The 21,211-nt window shown below is 43.4% G+C and overlaps 1 protein-coding gene across 1 annotated transcript; it reads right to left on the bottom strand.

Annotated features, from left to right (window-relative positions):
* Positions 1-830: 830 nt before the first annotated feature.
* Positions 831-20,869, bottom strand: LOC147613141 (TATA-binding protein-associated factor BTAF1-like). Its single transcript, XM_086782427.1, has 29 exons — positions 20,615-20,869; positions 20,111-20,347; positions 19,802-19,896; positions 19,436-19,656; positions 18,857-18,914; positions 10,814-10,892; positions 10,319-10,665; positions 10,091-10,199; positions 9,353-9,959; positions 8,996-9,128; positions 8,808-8,876; positions 8,510-8,721; positions 8,159-8,399; positions 7,651-7,809; positions 7,137-7,562; positions 6,574-7,020; positions 5,676-5,795; positions 5,112-5,585; positions 4,459-5,000; positions 3,883-4,384; positions 3,621-3,689; positions 2,929-3,033; positions 2,603-2,827; positions 2,202-2,462; positions 2,032-2,081; positions 1,822-1,931; positions 1,653-1,735; positions 1,337-1,546; positions 831-1,254 (listed from the first exon to the last, which is right to left on the bottom strand). Exons 2-29 carry the CDS (start codon positions 20,160-20,162, stop codon positions 1,078-1,080), a joined length of 6,183 nt encoding a protein of 2,060 aa, XP_086638553.1. The 5' UTR covers positions 20,163-20,347; positions 20,615-20,869; the 3' UTR covers positions 831-1,077.
* Positions 20,870-21,211: the final 342 nt, after the last annotated feature.

Here is a 21,211-nt window from a genome sequence, read left to right as displayed (position 1 = left end):
GTTATAAGTCTCAGAGGCAAGCATTGAAGGCAAGCTGGATCCGCACCAAAGATAACTCTCAGTTGGTTAACATGGAGACCACCGTGTAGCAATAACCAGAAGAAATAGGATATCTGGCTCCTCGTTTTTAGAGTGCCAAAGCTGATGGTAAAACCTCTTCTGAATCCAGGGAGTAATCCCAAAGCTTTCCCAATGTGGCCCGAGGGTAGGAATCCTCTGAATCTGACCAAGTAGTAGCAGTTTGGCATTCCTCACAGTGCGACTAAAAAAGGTAAACTCTTCAAGGGATTGGTTGCATCAATCCATTCCCACTCATCCAAACCCATGGGAGATGTTTAATGGGACATCCACTATAAAGCCATAGGCATCAAGGAAGGTCAATAGACAGTGCCTCCCTGAGTGACCCACAACTCACACGGAGGAGGACACGTGTGGATGAAGTCCTGGGTGTTCACATCTCATCAATCTCGATCAGCCGGGATAGCATAGCAACAAGTGCTTTGTGTTTAAGGAGAGAGACAATTACTCCTCCAAGAACACAATGTCTTGCTCTTGTGTCCTTTTTTATGCTTCACACGCTTGATTATATCGAACAAAGAACCGAGGACCTTTTGAAGGCAATGAGTGCAGAAAAACTAAATTATACGCTCACAATTGTAGAACTTTTTCTTGTCTTCCTCCTTGGACAAGGCCACCTCCACTATGTTTTTCACGATACATCATTAGCATCTGTGCCCAGGGAGAACTTTTAGTTTTCCTATCCCCCCCACTTTCTATACCATATCATTACATAGAGTGGAAGATCCAGCTAGAGCTCAGGTTGAAACAAGTTGATTGAACCTTCAATAAATTTGCCTTCATATTCACAATGATGCATACAAGGCTTGCTCCCACTTTTACCCAGCTACCCTACCTTACCCTCTATACAGAAGTGGGGGCACAGCTTGGCCACAACTGTAATTTATTTTACATTCAAAGGCAGTGCCCCCTCCTGTTACCCAAAATGACTCCCAAAATTTCTTTTCCAATTTGTACACATGAAGCATGATACAAGGGGCACCAGGTGGCCTGGAAACTTCATCCATTAAGGCGCGTCACAAACTGGTCCAGATTATACTCCTCATTGTATTGTGATTGATCCCAGAGTTCCTCTAGTCCATTCAGCATTGCCTTCAAACCCTTGCTAGCACCTCGTCCAGCCGTGGCAACAGACTGATCCTCCTCATTTCCAGGATGCTTTGCTTTCTCAAGGCTCTGCACAAAAATATCCACAGATGTATCATTTTCTTTTAAAAGTTTCCAAAGAATTCTCAGAACAGCTTAGGAGTAACCATACCTTTCCAGTCCCTGACATCGTAAAAAGGTCAAGCAGCTGAGTAGTATCCATTTTATCAAGGCTTGCATTCTCGGCATTTACAACAGTATTGGCAACTGAGAGCTTGAATCGTTGCAAACTCATGACCTTTTCCTCCAGCGTGCCTCGCATGATTAGCCTGTGGACATTGACAACTCGTTTCTGTCCCAACCTGTGTGCTCTGTCCATTGCCTACCAAAAAGGCCATCAAGTCAACGAGTGTAGTTTTACATAATGAACCCCCTCTCTTGCTATAGGGATGATATAGATCTTTGAGCATCACAACATTAAATTGTACCTGAAGGTCCCGCATGGGGTTCCAATCATGCTCCATAAAAACAACAGTATCTGCTGTTGTCAAGTTCAGACCAAGGCCTCCCACTGCAGTCAACCCCACGAGTATAAAGTATCTATGATGCATCCTCTTGAAACTTTTCAAGCCACAAAAACAGGTGCTTGAGAATTACCATGTGTTGTCAAAAGAAGTACATCGATGGTTGGATCAGAGTTGAAGGCTTTGACTATGTCGAACCGTTTATCGGGTTCTATAGATCCATCTAATCGTAAGTATGTCACACTGCAAAGAAGTCAATACTGAGTCAGTCCAAGTGAATAAATGCCAAAACAAGAGCACAGCTAGTCGCATGCTAATTACTTTCAACAGATTAGTAGCATACCCCTTCATGTGGGTTTGGAAAAGATCCTTCTCAATTATGTCCAAAAAGCTCTGCACAATCAAAACAAACAAACGTGACTCCAACTGCAAGCTAAAAAACTCACTTATTCCTAGCATATGAAACCTTAATTAGTCTTTTGCGGTTACTAGACAACAAACAGCTTGACTTACTTTCAGTTGTCCAAATATGAGTACACGATGCTGCCCGCCTTCACTAAAAGCAGGAAATTCACCACTTCCCGATTGAGAACCTATGCCACATTCCTCCAGAATCTCCTTGAGGGCCAGTAGTTTGGGAGAGTGGTGCAGTTCATGCAGATTAAGCTTAGCATCTTTGCCAGGATCTGATTGCAAGGAACCAACTTGATCTTGCTGTATATCATCTAGAACGAGCAATGGATGGCTGCAAAGCTTCCTTAAGTACTGGAGTGCCTGAAAGAGACATTATTTTGCAGCTTGAGCACAAATTGCTTCTTGCAACCAAAACGATGCTTCAACTGTGGCTACCGGCAGGCATTCTGGGCATTAACCAGCCTACAAGCCAGCAACTCATGTTTTAAGGAGGAAAGAACCTGGAAAACGTGTGTTGATGTCCTGGAACCTGACTCTTCGGCGTCACCTGAAACACCATACTCTTGCACAAGGTTTGCTACCTCAGCTTTCGCCTGAGAATGTGAGAACTTTTCATAAAGCCTCAGTTGAAGAGGGCTTAGGTCACAGTATCTGTCTTGAATTATCTTTGGTGGAAGATCAGCCAAAACTTCATCCTTGGTGCGGCGCAGAAGAAAAGGCATCACCTTCAATCCAAAAGTAGAGTTGAAACACTGGATGAATAAATGGATTTGATTCATGGACATGAAGGACGAGTTCTTGCTGTCAAAAAGAATTTTGAGGATACCTGTTTGTGTAAGGCTTCCATGGCGAGTGCACCAGCCTCTGCCTCCTTAGCTGAACACTTTGCATCTCTTGCTGCCAATATTGGCTTACCATAGGTAGACTGGAACTGCAACCAAAAAAAAAGGAACAAACAAGCCAATGATCAGATAACATCAAACCCCCTAGATTCAGCAATACAGATATCAAGAAATTTGATTGAAGCCTTCAATCTTATATAAAAACTTGCAAAGCTTTCTGTAAATTTTTATGTACAATACTGACATAAACATGCAGCTCTACAAGCCAATAGCTGAACTTCTCGAAGACTATGTCCCACACTTCCAGAAACTTAAAAGACTTCCGTGCCTCTTGCAAGTGTCAACAGCACAATTCCAACCCAACCTCCATCATATACTCCCGCTTATGATGAGAGCACTATCCATCGAGAAACAAATGTATAGCATTCTACTTGCCACCAGTGTGCCCAGGAGGCACATGGTGCCGCGAGACATGGCTCAGTCATGACACGTTATCTTTACGGTTGCATTAAAAGGTCCAATGACAGAATTGATTGAACATAATTATTTGACTATCTACAATGTTTTCATTACAAATTTTCATTTAAGACAGTTGGCCCTTTGTTCATTTCAAGAGGTTATCAACGCAATGCAAAAACACTACTAGCATGTCCAAGCATGCACTAATGTGTAGTACCTGCCGCTCTGTTCCAAGGAAGCCGGGCATGAGAAAGTCAAAAAGAGACCAAAGCTCCAGCACATTATTCTGCCAGCAAACAAAGACCATGCAAGTATTAGTTTAAAGACCTGACAAAACAGTCACAGATTACATGTGTCAAAGCAAACGTATCTACTACTTCAAAGATTCACACAGCTAAATTCTTCTTTCTAAGATTTGAATGATGTTTGTGAAACAGTACTGGCATCTGGAAATCTCAAAACCGAACTGTAAACAATACCTGAATGGGGGTGCCACTCAGTATCAAGCGATGCTCTGCTTTTAACTGCTTGACTGCTAATGTAACCTTAGATTTTGAATTTCTAATGATGTGACCTTCATCCAGGATGCAGAAATTCCAAACAAACTTTGAAAGAAATTCCACATCTTTGCGCACAACATCGTACGATGTTACAATAAGGTTGTGCTGGTTGATCTGGGGTTGCAATTTAAGGCGATCTTGAGGTGTCCCTATATATTGCAAAGGACTGATGATTGATGTTTGCAGGAACTTTTCTATCTCAAACACCCAATGACCAACTAGAGTAGAAGGGCATATAATTAGAGATGGAAAGAGCTTTAGCTCTGAGGCAGATCTTTGCGCTTCTAGACGTTCTGCAATGTCAGATGCTACTATAGCTGAAGCTTGTAATGTTTTTCCAAGACCCATGTCATCACATAAGATGCCGTGCAGCTTGAAGCGCTTCAAAAACGCTAGCCAATTGATACCCTCCTGTTGATACCTGCATAAGAAATTTGAAATTAAGCTGCTTTTGAAACAAGGAAAGACAAAAAGACACATTGGAGCATACATTACCTTCTTAAAGGAGTCTTCAGCTCTACTGAAAGCTGGTAATCATCGACACGACTGTTATCAAGAAGTTGTTCCAAAAACTTTGCATCTTCTGTGCTTCGTGATAACAAGGAATCATTAAGCCCCGGTGGTGGACCCACTCCCTTGGCCAGAGGAAGCAAAGGAACCAGGGCAGCAAAGCTGTGTGTAGCACTTTGCCTTACAATGGCATCAGTATCACTCATGCATCCCAATAAAGGAACAACTAAGAAGGGTGCATAAGGTACTAAGTCTGCCCCAAGACCTTCAACAAGAAACATCAGGAGCATGCTTGCACCTTGTCTGGCCTCAACCAAGAACGAATCATCAATCATAGGAACACCGTTTTCCAAAACAGCTGCCATCAATGGTTCTCTCCAAGCTTTTGTCATAGCTGTTATACACCTTGCTGCAGTCAATCTAACAGCTGCATGTACATGCCGGACGCAACCAAATATGGCAGGCAAAAGCATTACAAGCTTAGACTGTAAGCTCTTATCCAAAACAGGGGTGATGGAGCAGACAACCTGCAAAACGAACTCCTTCAAATGTAAATCATGTGTACTTCTAGACCAGAAAACACAGACAATAGAGACTAAGAATAGCTCAGTTCAACTCATGCTAGATCCAGGACTTGCCTGAAGGTTATTGATCAGTGCTTGGGGTTCCCCTTGTTGATCAAGGGTCCCTGTACAGCTCAAAGCTTCTGTTCCCTCTATTTCATTTGAGGCACACAGATTCAGAGCTTCAGTCAAGCAATCCCAAAGCTTTGGCAGCTTTTCAAACAGTGAACCACCAAACTTGTCACATAATGACTTTAACGCAAACTCTGCACCACGCCTGGTGATACCACCCTCCATCCTCAACCTTTCTTCTGCAGTCGACACAGATTGTAGCCGTTGCCTAGATCCAGCAGTTTTGAAAGTTTCAATGTCATCAAGGTTAATGGATGTTGCATTAGCTTGTGTTGCCTGGGGGGTTTCAACTGGATCAGCACAAGTAAGAGTGCATATGTTTTTGGTCAGCTTCTCATTTGGGCTGGGCTTCCGTCCTATACACTGTGCAATGGTTTCTGCTAATGCATCAGCTGCCAACTGTTGAAGTATGTCTTCCTGTCAAAAGTCCGTTGAATTTCAGGTCCCAGCAGGTAACATTACACATGCTGATAATATACATGTAAAAACTGAATAGTAGTACCAAACCTGTTCTCTTTTTACTGCTGCCATCAACGGTTGAATAACTGGATTAAGTTTGACAGGTAGCTCTCCCATCCATACTACGGCTCCAGCCACAGATGCCAGAACACTCACATGCAAATTGCTCTGACAAAACAGACAGACAAAATTAGGTTATTTGCAAAAGAAATATAATAACCACAGTGCAAGGTGAAAAAGTGCATTCAACTCCTTCAGCCAGTCCTTCATATTTTCCTAGAAGCATAGCTTCTTCCCTGCTGGTCACCCTTGCCTTCCATAAGGATCAAACTCCTGCATATGCCTATGCTGAAACATTCGCTACTGCTGGTGTTCTGCCCTTGGCTACTGCAGCTGCTTAAACATGGAGAAGATACTGAGCTGATGTGGCTTCAGCTCTGAGCTTTTACTTGGCTACTCCAGTTGTAAGTCTCCTTCGTCTCCTCCTATGGCCAGTGCATTTCCTCAGGTTTATACATTCCTAACTTTGAGTACCCATCTCCAGAGAGTAAATAAATGAATACGTAATTAGAGTAAAGTAACTCTCATGATTTACTACAGACATGTAAACATTAACAGAAAGTGAATTTCCTTACAAAGTTAAAATGGCATGTTGCTGCACAAAACAAGCACAGCCTTACCACACTTCAGGTTCTGATGCTATTAGTAAAGAGGAAAGAGGAGAAGAAAAGATGGTGACAGGAAAAGGGAAGATGGGCCAGAACTAAGGAATTGGGTGATCAAGTTAGCCTGGTAAGTGATGAAGCCCATAGTCCTCCCATAAATCAAAAGAGGATGGTGAATACAAGGACAAGGTGCACTTGACATTCAGAATGCATTGATTGTCTGGTGAAATCATAACAGTTTCTCTCGTGTTGATATGGCACAAGAAGAGTTCACTGCATACCTGTAACAATTTCAAGTAGCCAGCTGTAGCTAGCAGACGTTGTCTTAATGACTCAACAAAATCCAGACCAGAATTCTGCTTGTCATCAATGGAGCCATGAACACATAAGCCGTCAGCTGTGGCCTTCATTGCTATATCTATTGCAGCCTCTGCACCAATAGCTTCCAAAGGTGGAAGCCCTGATGTAGACTCCTTTAAGCTTATTCCAGCACCTTCTGCGTGCTTTATTAATGATGCTGCTTCACCCCGCATTTTTGCATAGGTTCTTGCTAGCTCAGCATAAGGTAGTTGAGAATCAGGGGTGGGGAAAGCAGGATCACAGCAGGCTAGCAGATTTAGAAGCTGTGAACGGAGCGTTTTGGTAGCTCCAACAGCCTGAACAAAGTTTGAATCACTGGCATTCTTTCTTAACTCTCCAAACCACGATATCAAAACCATAGATGCAACCTGATAACAGACATCTGGAGTGAGGTCAAAAGGTTAAGGTGTGGCTTAGGTTCACACCCACAAATACCAAACAATTTTCTACTCTTTTGAATTGGATAACTGAGTAATACCGATACCTGTCGCTGAACCCCAGAGATAGAAGAAATATGTTTCATAAGAACTTCGACTATTGTACTGTACAAAGAAAATGGCAGTGAGGCTGCCATGATTCCAAGTGCAAAAGATGTAGATACCCTCATCTGCACGACTGATTTTTCTGTGTCTGAACCAACTACAACTTTCGAAACAACCCCAACAGCAAATGAGGAATCTGAATTCCTAGCCTCATCCTTGTTGCGATGGTAGGTAGCATCTCCAGAGACTGAACTCTCCCCTTTAACTGCCCTGAGCTTTGCAGCAGCTCTGGCATGGCTTCTTCTAGGCAGTGATGTTGGAGAAAACATCTTGGACGTCTCTAAGGGAGAACCAGTAGCAGTGCTAGCCAGCTTGAGCCAAGAGGGGAAGAATTTCTCAGCAGCTGCTGTCAAGTCATTCTTCGGGCTCTGAAAGTAACAATGGTAAGCATATAGTTCAGTTTTTGCCAAGTGCTCAGTCTCACTGACAATACTGTTTGTGTTGCAGTGCTCATACCTGAAGCAAGAGTTTCCAAACACGCTTGGAACACTCAACAATAGCTTCATCTGCTTCAAGCAATAGATTTTGATAGACCAAGCGCAGTGCATCACCCAATATAGGGACCAACCAAGAGAATCCAGTGGCAGACTTCTTACCAGCTTCAAGGATTCGCTCCTAGAATTGAGAGAGAAAACAGATTTTCAGCTAATACCATTACCAATAATGCAAACTACTAATTTGCATGCATACACAATATGACACCTCACTCGAACCTCACTTTATCTGATATCAATACAAATCATTAACAATGTACACTGTAGACTCCATGCTTTGGTATCCCTAATCAAGTTGCCATTGGCCCAACAGGTGCAACCAAGGACATGTCTACCTTCAACTTCAACCATATAGACAAGGGTAATTAAGGAAAAATATCCTATAAGAGCCAGTAGAAAAAGGTCTTGACACTTTTATGAAATGATAACACATATGAGATGGGATTCTCCGCATTTAGTGCAGGGCGCACCAGTGTGGAAATGGCTGCATGGCGAACCGATGAAATATTGTGCCTCATAAATGGCCACAACCGAGGTGCCAGTGTTGATAGCAAAGAAGGGTCATCCATCTGTTTTGTCTCATCTTCAGATTCATCATCTAGTTGAATGGCCTCATTCAAATCAAGCATAGGTCTCGGTTCAAGCCTTTCCATAGAAGTCCTGGGTGCCATTTCCTGTTGTGTATATAACTCTGCCAACAGGTGCATCACGCTGCAGAACCGAGTCCAGGATAAGCTCTGGCAAAATTTTAGCAGTGTACATAGATCTAAGCAGTGTACATACTCTGAGCTTTGTGTATTTCAGCAGAGATGCTGCTATACCTGCTAGTTGAAGGGCTGAGATCATCTAGATCTAAAAGAATATCCCAGAGCATGAGAAGAATGGTATTGACTGCACTTTCTCCAGATGCCACTATGGCTGTTGCAGCTGGGGTCAATGCTTCTGCTGCCACAGCTCTGACATCATCATCTCTATCTTCAAGCCCAGCTATACACGCGGGCAAAACTCGAGGAAGTAACTCAGATAGCATTTCCTGAAGTGAATCAACCCATTAAATGTTTTACTGAACCCTAGCAGCAGCAAACAGGTCAATTAAACATATCGCTGAAGATTTAGTACCTGTCTAACAGCTACCAAGTATTTTATCCCCAGCAGACTTCCATGCCTGACCTCCCATTCTGGACAACCCTGAGAACAAAATTGAAAATAAGATGGTCTCAACAAAGCTGAATTCAAGCCCCTTGATTCATACAGTCTAGCAAAGTAAAACTCTGGTGACTCAGTTATTTTTCAGACCTGAACCCCACCTGCATCTGTAGGAGAATGCTGAGGGTTTCGTGAACTAAGCGCGGGTGCATCTGCTTAAGCAGCGCCCCCAAGACTTGTGCACAAGTTTCCCGAACTGGTGCAACTACTTGATCTGAGACATAATCACCAAAACTACAGAAGAGAATGTTGCGAGGTTAGGTTTCTTTTGGAATGGCACATGAAACGTAACGCATCACAATTATGAAAGCAGATTCTAGTAAAGACTCAAGACACAAGCAACCAAGCTATAGAATTTAGGCTTAGGATCTAGGGGTTGAGGACCAATGCCTGTTCATCCACAGAGAAAACAATTTTACACGAATATATCACCCTTGTATCAAAATAATAAAACATACCGATCTAAGGAGAAAATGCAGAGAACCCGTATAGCACAATCCTGCAAAAATTCTGTGTTACAACCCCAAGCCTGTTCTGTTGCTCTATATATCTTGAGGGCTCTACTGCCTTCTGGAAGACTAGAAAGCGCATCCATGACACTTGGAAGCCCTTTCTCCCTACATATAACGTTTTTAGGAATCTCGACGACTCCATCCAGAAATGGGTCAGGTTTTATATCTTCATTTAAGTCCAGTTCAGGTTTGGCTGTTGCATGACTTGGATCAGTCTTGAGAGCAGTTGTGGAAGAATCCAACCACTCCTGCTTTAACTTTATGGTGTTTCCTTCTGCAGGGACGAATTCATTGCCCTCTTGAGACCCATGACCAGAGCTCTCATCCAGCTTCACTCTCTTCAGATCAGAACTATCTTCAAAAGCCAAGCCTACATTTAAATCTATTTCCTTCTCTCTTGTCGGAGATGCCATCTTGTCTTTTCTGTCATCATCGACATCCACCTTTCCATCTGAGTCCAGGTCGAAATCAGTAACTTCAACAGCAGCACATGCTGCTTGGACGCTAAGAATCTCTCTCAACGCCATAATGCTCCCATGCCGGATCTCCCACACTGAAATGATATAGAAAAGAGAGATATATTAAAAAGAGAGAGTTAAATGAATGGGATGATTTCTTTTTTTTGCATTTTTGGAAGACTGTTCAGATTCTCTGATCACATGCAAACAATGTCAAATAACTAACCAGAGTCAAACATGTCATGCATGAGCTGCTCCACAAAATGACCAAAGGGCCAGTGTCCATCACCAGATAGCCCAACAATATCTTCATCAAGAACTGCTTCCATCAAGATCTGCAAAAGACAACACTTAGGCTGCTTACACAGAATAGACACAAGGGGAAGTGCCCATCGAGATGGGCGAGAGGATTACATCAAACAATGTCGAGCTCTCAAACAAACTCATTAACTACCTTGTCGCCACTTTGTGATTTATCCACTACAACAGACTTTGTATTCTTCACCCGTTTGGAACTAGGTTCATCTATTTCATCATCCTCACACCAGCCCTTGGGGTTATCTTTCAATGACCCCTTAGCTTTCCGCTTCAATAAGTTGCGCTCTCGTGCACTGAGACTTCTTGGGATGTTGACTGTGACCATATTAGCAACCAGCTGTTGCACTCCCTGCTTGCCTTCTATGCTGCGACCAATGCCACCATACATCCCCAGTCCATTTTCACTGCTTGATCCTCTTTGCATGAGATCATCATCACGAATCATGTCATTAACATCCATGAACTGCTCACAGCCATCAAGACCTGTCCAGCAATATCATGTGTCAAACCAAAAGATGAGTCACATTTAAACCATGGGGAAAGTCTAAATGAATACTTGAACAATTACAAACATTGACCACCCAAAAGAATGATTACCCACATTAGTGAAGTCAAAGCACAAAATATTCACCTAGTCTCCGGCTTAGGTTTTTTTTTTGACGAGCCAAGCGCTCAGCTGGAGTTTTGTCATCCACCCCAACATCATACTCCTGTGCACAGCAACAAGATGAGTTTACAACCGCTGAAAACTTCACTGAATGGCTGCCTTTAGATTTCAATAGGCATAATTTGGAACAATCAAATATAGTACCAGAGAAAGAAAGAAAAATAGAAAGATATTTTAACGTCTTCAAAAGAGCCAGAGGGTCTATGAGACCAGAAAGGTAGCACAATGTATCCATGATGAATACTGAATCATGGAAAACAAAAAACTGTGCCAGACTAGCTACATAAGCAAAAGTATCCATGTGATACTACATGGTGAAAATGTGTGGTCATACAGTGATATGATCCTCCTCCATAATAGAACGCAAGCAGCCATAACATCTGCCCTCTATGATGGGAGCTTGCCATGTCATCAAAGGAGATCCTAGATCTGCAGCTGCCAGGTGGAGAGATGTGGCCTCTGAGATCTGGGGCATCTAGCTCTCAAAAGGGATCATGCACACTCGGTAGTGACACCCCGTGTACATAATATTAACGTCTTCAAAAGACCCAACGGGTCTATGAGACCAAGAGTATTACAGCAAGTCCATGGAAAAGAGATGAAAAACTCAAAAAGAGACTAGCTATCTATCACAGCATCATAGTGATCATGTGTATACATGTGAGTAGCTGATTTGGGGCCAATTGACCTATAGGTGCCCATTGGGTACCTGTAATTCACCCCATTGGATGTGAGTACGTATTGGGCGTACGGTCTTGTAAATAACAATCACTTAAAACACTTCATGAAATGGGAATAACACAAAACATAGACAAAGCTGAAAAATAAAATATGCTCAAAGAAACCACACTGGGGCCAGAACCTGTGCCGAACACAACCCCCACCCCCCTCCCCCTCAATACCAGGTATATTATTGAAGTATTTTATTTGTACAATGTTCCACGGCTAGATTTGCCATAGACAAAAGATGAATACAAATACCAAACAATGTTGTCGGTGATGATTCCGTGTAGAGCTTTCACATCAACTCCTGACCTATCACTGGAGTGAAACAATCTCAAAATTGGTGTTCCAAATCCACATGCATCACTAGTGTGCCCGTATTAGCGCCTGGATTGCATCCTCACGTTCATGGGAATGCTGAAAACGAAGAACTAACAACAATGGTCACTTCCGTGCGCAAAACCAAGCATCAGGGGAGTTGTAGTGAATTTATGTCATGTAAACATCAATGGCCTGGTCACGGGCTCTGCCCACAAGCACAAACAGGCACTATGGATGCCTGGAACAAACCTAATTGTCACATGCGCAGAAGCTCCAAGTGTTGTCTTTCAGCCCTAAGTATGCTGAATAGGAACCCTGATGCAAATCACCAACAAAGACAAAGAGAAGAGAGAGAGAGATGGCTGTATTTTCAATACATTGTATAGACTATAGTACAAAAAGCTGTCCAGAGGACTATACAAGACTGTCGCCTTCGGCCTTCCAAAAAACAACCTAAAGACCCTAAAAATTGACTCTTGACCTGCCCCAAAGGGGTCAGATGATAACAAATGAGCAAAGACTTGCCTTTTATAGGCTTTTGGAAGCAACTTCAACTGGCCGACTGCTGGTCAATCAACTCTATGGACGAACAAGTATTAATATTCAGCCGATCCCTCTTATGCCTGGCCGACGGGTTCCTTATCCATCTAGATGCCTTCCGGTAGCCTCCAAGGCTGCTACTGCCCTGATCCTCCTGTTTATCTGCTGCCTGATCAAGGATTAGCCTTGGAAAACCAGCCCTGTCCATCTGTGCACATGACATCCCCTCCTGCTAAACTTGATGAGGGACAGGATTCCAACCTTTGACCTTGGATGACTGTCGTCATCCCTTTGTCTCCTTACGGACTCCCAAACTTGTCATCCTTCCTTCTTGGCTACCTTTTCACTGAAAACCTTGTCATGTCTCTGACTTCACTCTAGATCTGGTGTTGTGATACGTGCATTTGTTCCACTTTGTCCCATTGCCTTCATGCCCTATCCCTAAACATTTAGGTTTCAATTGGGATTACAGCCCATGTACAAAGCGTTACTACAAATGTATCTTGGTGACTAGTCACACCTTACAACAACTATTCGCAGCCGCCACTAGCACCGAGCAATTGGAACTCAAGTTGAGTCGATTCAACAAGGCTAAACTCTCATTTCAAGGCAAAGAGAGGGCTGTCCCAAACCTGCAAATTCGTGGACAACCACCTAAAAAGGACCAAAACCAAGTCAAAAATGGTCCGAAGGCCGAATCCCTACAAAGTGGCAAACTATGGTCTCACTACTAAGCAGAAAGAGCAGTATATGTGCGAGGGCAAATGCTTTACTTGTGGAAGAATTGAGCATATAGCAAAAGCATGCCTAAACAAGAAGCATGATAATGTGAATGCACCGAAGCCCAATGTGTATATGGTTCCCGATGTGCAATGGAATACTCCACATGAGAGCAAAGACAGGGTTGTATGAAAGCTTGGGGACAACTTAATAATCAGCACGCTTTGTTTATGTTTCACGATTGTGCAACCAAGAACTTTATATCTGTTGGAGGTGGCGATTCTCATAGCTACTCTCGGGTTATCGCATGACTAGAAGTTGTGGTGGATTATCCCATATGCAAGAGCATGGGAAGTCGACGAGCCATACATAGAGTGTAGCAGCACCTTGTCATAGATGCTAGTCATAGAGGCATAATGTCCTATGCACATGATTGAGTAGTATTTCTTTTGGCCAGGTATGCAGAAGGACATAGAGGCACATGTCAAAGGGTGAAATTTGATGTTACATGCATTGAGGTTGATCGTGGTAACGCACAACAATGCCTTGTTTATACCTTTATGTGGTGAGAACTTTAGCATCCAATTCACAAAGTAGAGAGAGAGAGAGAGAGAGAGAGAGAGAAGAGAATAGATAGAAGTGAAGTAGACAACACAGTATTGCATCCTCACGATAATGGAAATGCTAAAAACGAAGAACTAGCACCGGTGGTCACTCCCGAGCACAAAACCAAGCAGCAGACAAAGTTGTAGATGATTTAGCCACCCACAGGCACAAACATGCCCTATGGATCCCCAGAATAGCCCTGCATCTGCACGACCTGCCCCAAAAAGGGCTATCCAGCAGCATGGACAAATAAGGAGCAGCACATGGAGGCGGAACAGCAACAAATCCAACTGCCTATTGATGACATGGCCCCCGTACATGCCACGGGACGGGAGATTTGTTTGCATGTTTGAAACTGTTTTCACGTGAGCTGTTTTCGAGTGCGTGCCTTCTATGAATGTTTAGTTCACGGGCCGAGATGCCTACCTCGTTAACCGTGCGAATGGCCTGTATCCTCATGAGTTTTGTGGCATGTGAATAGGTGGTAAGTGCACCGGGCACCCTAAACCTTTCTATTAAAATGCTTTGTAAGGTTTGTAACCTTTGCAGGTTCACACTCATTAAAAATTGAGTGAACAACTTAATAAAGTGTCCGGGGCCCAACTTGGCAGGCATCCTGATGGTCAGTGTGTCGGTTGGGCACCGGTGACCGTGTACCCATGTAGCAAAAGTTGGTGTGGACAACAGAAAACTCATGCACGACTCATTCCTCTCTTCCTGCAACCAATACCATGACCGGGAGATTTGTTCATAACAAAGTGCACTTTCCAATGTGTGCACTTTGTTATGAACAAATCTCCCGGTCATGAAACAAGTACAATATTGCCATTTCTAGACACATGTTTGGCACATTAGAAAGCACAGAACTAGGATCCTGGGCACTTGGATCCACACACTAGCCACAAATGGGCGCAAAGAACTGGGATCCCGGACACTCAGATCCGCACACTAGCCACGAATGGGCACGAAAAACTAGAGATGACCATTTAGGTGGCCAAATGGTGACAGTACCCATGGATGGGACACCCTTTGGGCACAATCTTAAAGCATTTGAAATGTTTTTTGATATTATTTTTCAGGACCTGAACCCAACTTGACATGTTTTTCACATAAAAAGGAAGTTTGGATTCTCATTTGTATATCTCAATTTCTAAAGCGCATCTATCAAGGGATATTCTCTGAGGACTAATTGCATGAAAGAAAACGATACGCAGCAGTGTTGGGCTAAGCACTAGCATCTAACATTAGCATGTGAAAGAAAACGCTCTGCAGTGTTGGGCTAAGCACTGACATCTAGCATTACCACAATGTAGGGTAGATGGATCTCATGATGGAGAGTATGCTATAGATGTGGAAAACGTTCTTAAAGTAGGACAACACAAAAAAGAGCATCATCACAATTTGAAACTCGATCGGATCTAACTAGCATTTGAGGCTGTCCAAGAGCATAGGTAACATGACGCCCGAACAGGAGCGGTTTGCAGAGAAGGAACGTAGCAAGCTAAAGAAGGCCCAATGCCAAGCGAAGAACGATGCTTGCTGCAAAGCTAAGGAAGATTGCCAGCGGGCTGAGAATAATTGATGTCGAAGGGACTTCACTGTGGTCCAACGTTTCCAACTCACACCTACTCCTCACGTCAACTACCTACCTAGTACCGAAAAAGATCCAGTTCAATTAGTATGATAAAAAGCCGACCCCAACTATAAGAGCAATGTAGCTTGATTGAACACAATGCTAATTAATACACTTAAATACACTAAGATTTGATGGACACTTACTTGCTCAAATACAAGAAGTAATTTGCTGAATTGACAAGAGACACACAATAAGCCGAAACGGCCAACCCCTCCCTCAAGTAAAGTATATTGATCTTGGGAGAATCAAGTACATAGTGTCATGGAAATTTCTGACCAAATTTCCATACCAATGCATATGAATACAGTATTGCAAACAAGTGGTTGTCGATGTAGACTTGCAACCCACACTACCCTCTCAAGTGCCCATGTTCCCTACCATCTGCTCTCTATTGTTCCACCAACACATGGTAGCAACACTCTACAAGAGAGCACGTAGGACAAGAGAACACTACACAGGGTATGTGATCTTGTAATTCGGTTCCTCCCTCCTGCTACTTGCTTCCATATTTAAGCATAAAAGCTTACCAATTGCAAGTAGAGAGTCGATGACAGCGGAAGTCTTCGCGATGGAAGTCCTTGGAGTGATGAGAACTTCGATTTGTCGATTTCTTCGCGACAAAAGTCTTCAAGAGGATGAAGGAAACCTTGGGAAAGCTTCCCCTATGGTTCAACTTGAGAAAAGAGGGCTGAAATTAGGATTTTCAGCAAAAAGACCAGAAATTACAGCAATAAAGAGAGCTGTTTTGCTGAATTTCAGTAATTGGGAGTGTGTAGGAGAGTGATTAGCATCCGGAAACACTCTTGGAAGCTTGAGAAACACCTTAGCAAGCTTGGAAATGGAGTTGGGAAGGAGAAAGTGCAGAAAATGCAGCCCAACAACCCTCATCAAGGAGGCGCCAATCTCTAGAGAGAGGAGTGAGGTGGTGAGTTGTCCAGTGTAGGTGGCAGGCAGGTGCTTTGTGAAGCAAGCTAGAGTGGAGACATGGCTGGTTACTCCCTTTGTACAAAGGGGATAAGGTCTGGGCAGTGGACATTGGGTTTTGTCCACCTCGGGACATCAGTGTGTGAACACCGGGCTGGTCATAATTTAATGAAGTGTGTACACACTCACTTATAAATTAGTGCTAACTCCTAAGGCTAGGTTTATGACCAATACTTACCACCTGTCACATGCCACATAACCATGTCAGCAGACAGTTTCACACGCACGGTTCGAGGCGGGCGTCCCCTTACCCGGAACCACACATTGGTAAAACAAGCATGAAAACATCATGCAATTTCAATTGCAAGCAAGCACATAAAGATGCTATGTAATGCAGCATTGGTATGGACAATCCCCGTTCATGAGACTATACCAAAATAGACGTGCAATTTCAATTGCAAGCACATAAAGATGCTATGTAATGCAGCATTGGTATGGACAATCCCCGTTCAGGCGACTATACCAAAATAGACGTGCTCCGAGCAAGTACACGAAGTACCAGACCCAATGGAACACCACTCCACCAGGCATTTCCGGGCATGTACACAGAGGCACAAGTCCCAACGGAAAGCCAAGTCCACGGGATCACATGAGTGGCATCAATCCCCTGCATATACAACTGCCATGGACACCAATCCAATGTACATACATGATGAGAAAGCATGGATGGACCAAATGGTGACACTAACTCTTTTCATTCTTGGTTACACTAGTTTGAAGCATATTTTTCGTCCTTCATGGGTCCAACAAGGACAAAGTGCTACTCCCTGCCTTTCATTCAATGGGTGATGCCGGCATCCCATGGCAAGATTGGTCCTGGCAACAAGGACCCAATTACGAGCAACCTTGATTGCCAATGGGCCACCTTTGAGGAAGACCACCTTGCCACCACAATACCTTGATCGCCTTCAAGACGAGTTTCGAGATTTGCAATAAAACTCACGCAAACCATACTCACCTTTGCCAAAAAGGCCACCAAAGTAACCCTGTCTCTGCGAAAGTCAGATAAGGAGAAGGCACCTTCCTCCATGAATTGGAACCATCAAATCCAATGGGAGCTCCATAGTTTTTCTCCCCAAACAGTTGCCAGTGCAGTTAGGCTTGCACCAAACATGAAAAATCCAAGAAAGTCCATGCATTCCCAAACCAAACCCAGAGTAACCCTGTAACTGCGAAAGTCGGATACGGAGAAGGCACCTTCCTCCATGAATTGGATCATCAAATCCAGTGGGAGCTCCATAGTTTTTCTCCCCAAACATTTGCCAGTGCAGTTAATCTTGTACCAAACATGAAAAATCCAAGAAAATAAAAGTCCATGCATTATTCCCAGACCAAACCCAGAGTAACCCTGTAGCTGTGAAAAATAGATAAGGAGAAGGCACCTTCCTCCATGAATTGGACCATCAAATCCAGTGGGAGTTCCATAGTTTTTCTCCCCAAACATTTGCCATTGCAGTTAATCTTGCACCAAACATGAAAAATCCAAGAAAATAAAAGTCCATGCATTCCCAGACCAAACCCAAACACAGAGTTTCTAGCTAAAAACAACCGCAATAACAACTGAAACCGAAGTGGAGCACTACTATTAGGAACATTGGTGCTACTTCTAACCCATAGTCCGACACACAAAAAAAGTTCAGATTCAAACTTCAGCCAACTAACCCCGGCTCCAACTCTTCCACAGCCACAATTGTTCCTCAGCTGTCCCCAATGAATCCTCCACCACCAGCTCTTTGTAGACACCGTCACAGTAGTGAGTTGGAAGATAAGCACAAGGCGAGCTCCACTAGGGATCTTGAAGATATGCAGCAGGGAAGGTCCGCAAGGGACAATGAGTCACCGTAATTATTAAAGTCTACCAGCCAGCATTTGAATTTGTGAACTTGAAAATGCTAACCATGTAGGCTTGTTACTGGTCGACATGAGTATAATAAATTAGATATAGCCTCTCAAAGTTCCATTTTCAAAAACTTTAAACTCTGACATTTACAAAGATCTTTCAAAATCCAGAATTTCATTTATGGAAATATGGACACATTCAAAATGAGAAGCAAGTGCCACCAAACTTGTGCTACCCTTTATAAATTTAAAAGAGAGATGAGTGCAAAAAACCATGTGGAAAGAGAGAAAGAAAGAAAGAAAGAAAGAGAGAGAGAGAGAGAGAGAGAGAGAGAGAGAGAGAGAGACTCTGTGTCTGTGTGTGTGTGTGTTTTCGAAAGAGCACCAGAAAGATGCCAGCATGCACACACAACCACACAGAGATAGTGAGTGACACATGGACTAGATGGACCATGTGATTTACTTATGCATCAAATGGCATGTATCACAACATCGCCTTTGAAGAAGCAACAAGAGCTCCTAAGAGAATTCCTTTGTTTCTTTAATAAAGAAGCAAAACACATAGCACCTTCAAAGTGTTTCTAAGGTGCAAACACATTTCAAATGCACGCAATAAGAAAAGATACTGGAACACAAACCTGCCCTCCTGATGAGAGCAGCAGAGCTCCATGGTCCATAACTTTTTGAATGTCAAAACTGCCAAAAGCGAAGTTCTCATAAACACACAGCAAAAGCACTTCCAAACTTTGTGTTGAAATTGTTATTGCATATATGGGAGAGTCGACACAAGACATAAGAAGATGAAAATGTACTTGTGCAGCTATGTATTGTTAGCCTATCACACACGAGCATGCATATAGAAACATAAAAATGTGCCATGTACCCAACCAGCATATATACATACATAACTGTTTGTAAATGTCCCTACGTGCAGGTGCACCATGTGAGAGCATACATAAAAACAACTGCAAGGCTGTGAACTTGTCTTTTTAAGCAGCGGGACATACATCCACACCATATGAGTGCATGACTGCAAGGCTGTGTACTTGAATTTTTAAGCAGAGGGATATACACCCACACCTCAGTACACACACAACGTGTACATGTACAAACATTCACACAAGTTGAATTACTACAGGCAAGACACTTCCATAACAGCCTTGGTGCGCAAAAAGACTATTTGCAGGGTTGGCTCATATTGGACAGCAAATTCATACCTATGAAATGATAAAGCTTTAGTTGAGTTACAATGAGTGATCCAATTGGCAGCCAGAAGCTCATTTAAATTGAAATTATGACCCATGTCTAACAGATGTTTCTGTGCACAGGCTACGAGATCTTTCAAAGACAGGTGATTCACATTCTCTGCAATAGCTCCAACTGCTGCAGCAGCAGCTACACGTGTGTCCCAGTTTTTACTGTGAAGGAACGGGCACACCTGCAGTGCAGATAACACAACAGTGAGCATTCAAATGACTGTAGCATTGGAAAACAGGCCAAAAACTTAGAAAACGTGCCCTCTCCAGCTTTTCCAAAGAAAACCAACCCAAACCACCCCTTCAAAATTTTGAACTAGCCTTTACCTTTTTGAGCAAGGCATGAAGGTCCTCAGGTCGTGACCTAGCTATTTCTCCGAGCTGCCTAGCCGCTGTCCGCCGAGTGGCCAACGTTGACCCAGCTACAATGCTGTCAAGGTTCCCAAAATGTACTCAAATACCATGACGCTTTCAATCTGCACACAAAAAGCATGTCCTACTGCCAAATATACATTTGCAATCTGCATACAAAAAGCAAGCCCTACTTCCAAGAGTACTGCAATAAAATTTTTATTGGCAATCTGCATACAGAACCCTGCTTCTTCTTCTTTTTTTGAACAGAAAAATTCAGGATACTGTCAAGGAGGGTGAGCAGGCGGTTAAGCCGAGAAGACTGTTGCTGGGCCATTTCTTTGCGTACAGATTCAGACAGTTAAGCCTAGCGAAACGCCTCCTCCAAGGATCAGAATTATTGCGCCTGCCGCGACCACACATAATGGCCCGCGCATGGTAAAAACCCTAACCCTAATCCTATCTCACACTGAAATGGCACAGACTCGGCAAGCGTTCCGTTTCTATGTTCGAGCGGCAACCCTGTCCAATAAAACGGAGAAACGATAAGATTTCGAAGGAAAAAAACCCTTCGGTTTCGGGTATGCAGACTGCCAAACCAGGAGTCGACTAGGGTTTTCCAGCGTCAAAAAGCACGACAAAGCAATAACGCAAGACGTTTATTAGGTTTTTACTGGGTAAAAGAGCGTACTTAGGCTTTACGGCAGGGCAGATTAGCCAGATTAGGGTTTGCAGAGGCCAGGTGAGGGCTTGCAGACTTCGAAATAAGGAAGGGATGAAGCGCTTTACCTCCATGGATAGGGCAGCTATGCCGGATTTCTCAACTGTGGCAACGATGGAGGAGCCCCGCCTGCAGCGAAAGTTCGGTCGTACTAAGAAACAACGCCGATTCAGGCGAAAATTTGCTCGTAGGGTATCAAATCGACCATCGGCGAGAAGGTGGGAAGGGCCGCAGATCCTGCAGCAGAACCAAAAAACAAGAAACAAAGCAGAAACAGGATCCATCGCCGCGAATTGCTCCGTAGTTTTTATCTTTGCAGAGAGCAAGGGGGGAAGGGAAGCAGGGGTTGCGAACGCCGTCAGCCGGGGGCGCTGACGGCGTCGCGCCGCTAGCAGACGGAGGGTGCTATGCCGTTAGTTCTGACGGCGAATGATAAACTGTTTTTTAAACCAATCCGGATAATCAATTCTTTATCCTATCCTTCTCTCTCAAGAAGCTTTTAGTGCGGGGATTCAAAAATCTTCTAGCCAGCTCCATTGCTAAGCTCGCAAGCACATATTCAACATGAAAGTTTTGTAGGCACTTTTTTTTTCTTGTAAAGCATCCCTAACATTTTTTTCCCGAAAAAGAGACTTCTATTAAGTATGAAAAAATTTTACAGAAAG

This window comes from Cibotium barometz, chromosome 44, assembly GCF_041138505.1.
Source record: "Cibotium barometz isolate CiBa-2024 chromosome 44, ASM4113850v1, whole genome shotgun sequence".
In the NCBI taxonomy this organism is placed as follows: Eukaryota; Viridiplantae; Streptophyta; class Polypodiopsida; order Cyatheales; family Cibotiaceae; genus Cibotium; species Cibotium barometz.
The sequence above is the reverse complement of the archived record's forward strand: the minus strand, read 5'-3'. Positions and strand labels throughout refer to the sequence as shown.

What these genes read in the sequence shown, in the direction of transcription:
- LOC147613141 (XM_086782427.1), bottom strand. Translation starts at nt 20,162, where the DNA reads ATGGCCCAGCAACAGTCTTCTCGGCTTAACCGCCTGCTCACCCTCCTT. An exon ending in AAACCTAAGCCGGAGACTAG is followed by an intron (nt 10,666 to 10,813) that starts GTGAATATTTTG and finishes ATTGCTGGACAG; the next exon opens with GTCTTGATGGCTGTGAGCAG. An exon ending in TCTCTGGGGTTCAGCGACAG is followed by an intron (nt 7,021 to 7,136) that starts GTATCGGTATTA and finishes GTCTGTTATCAG; the next exon opens with GTTGCATCTATGGTTTTGAT.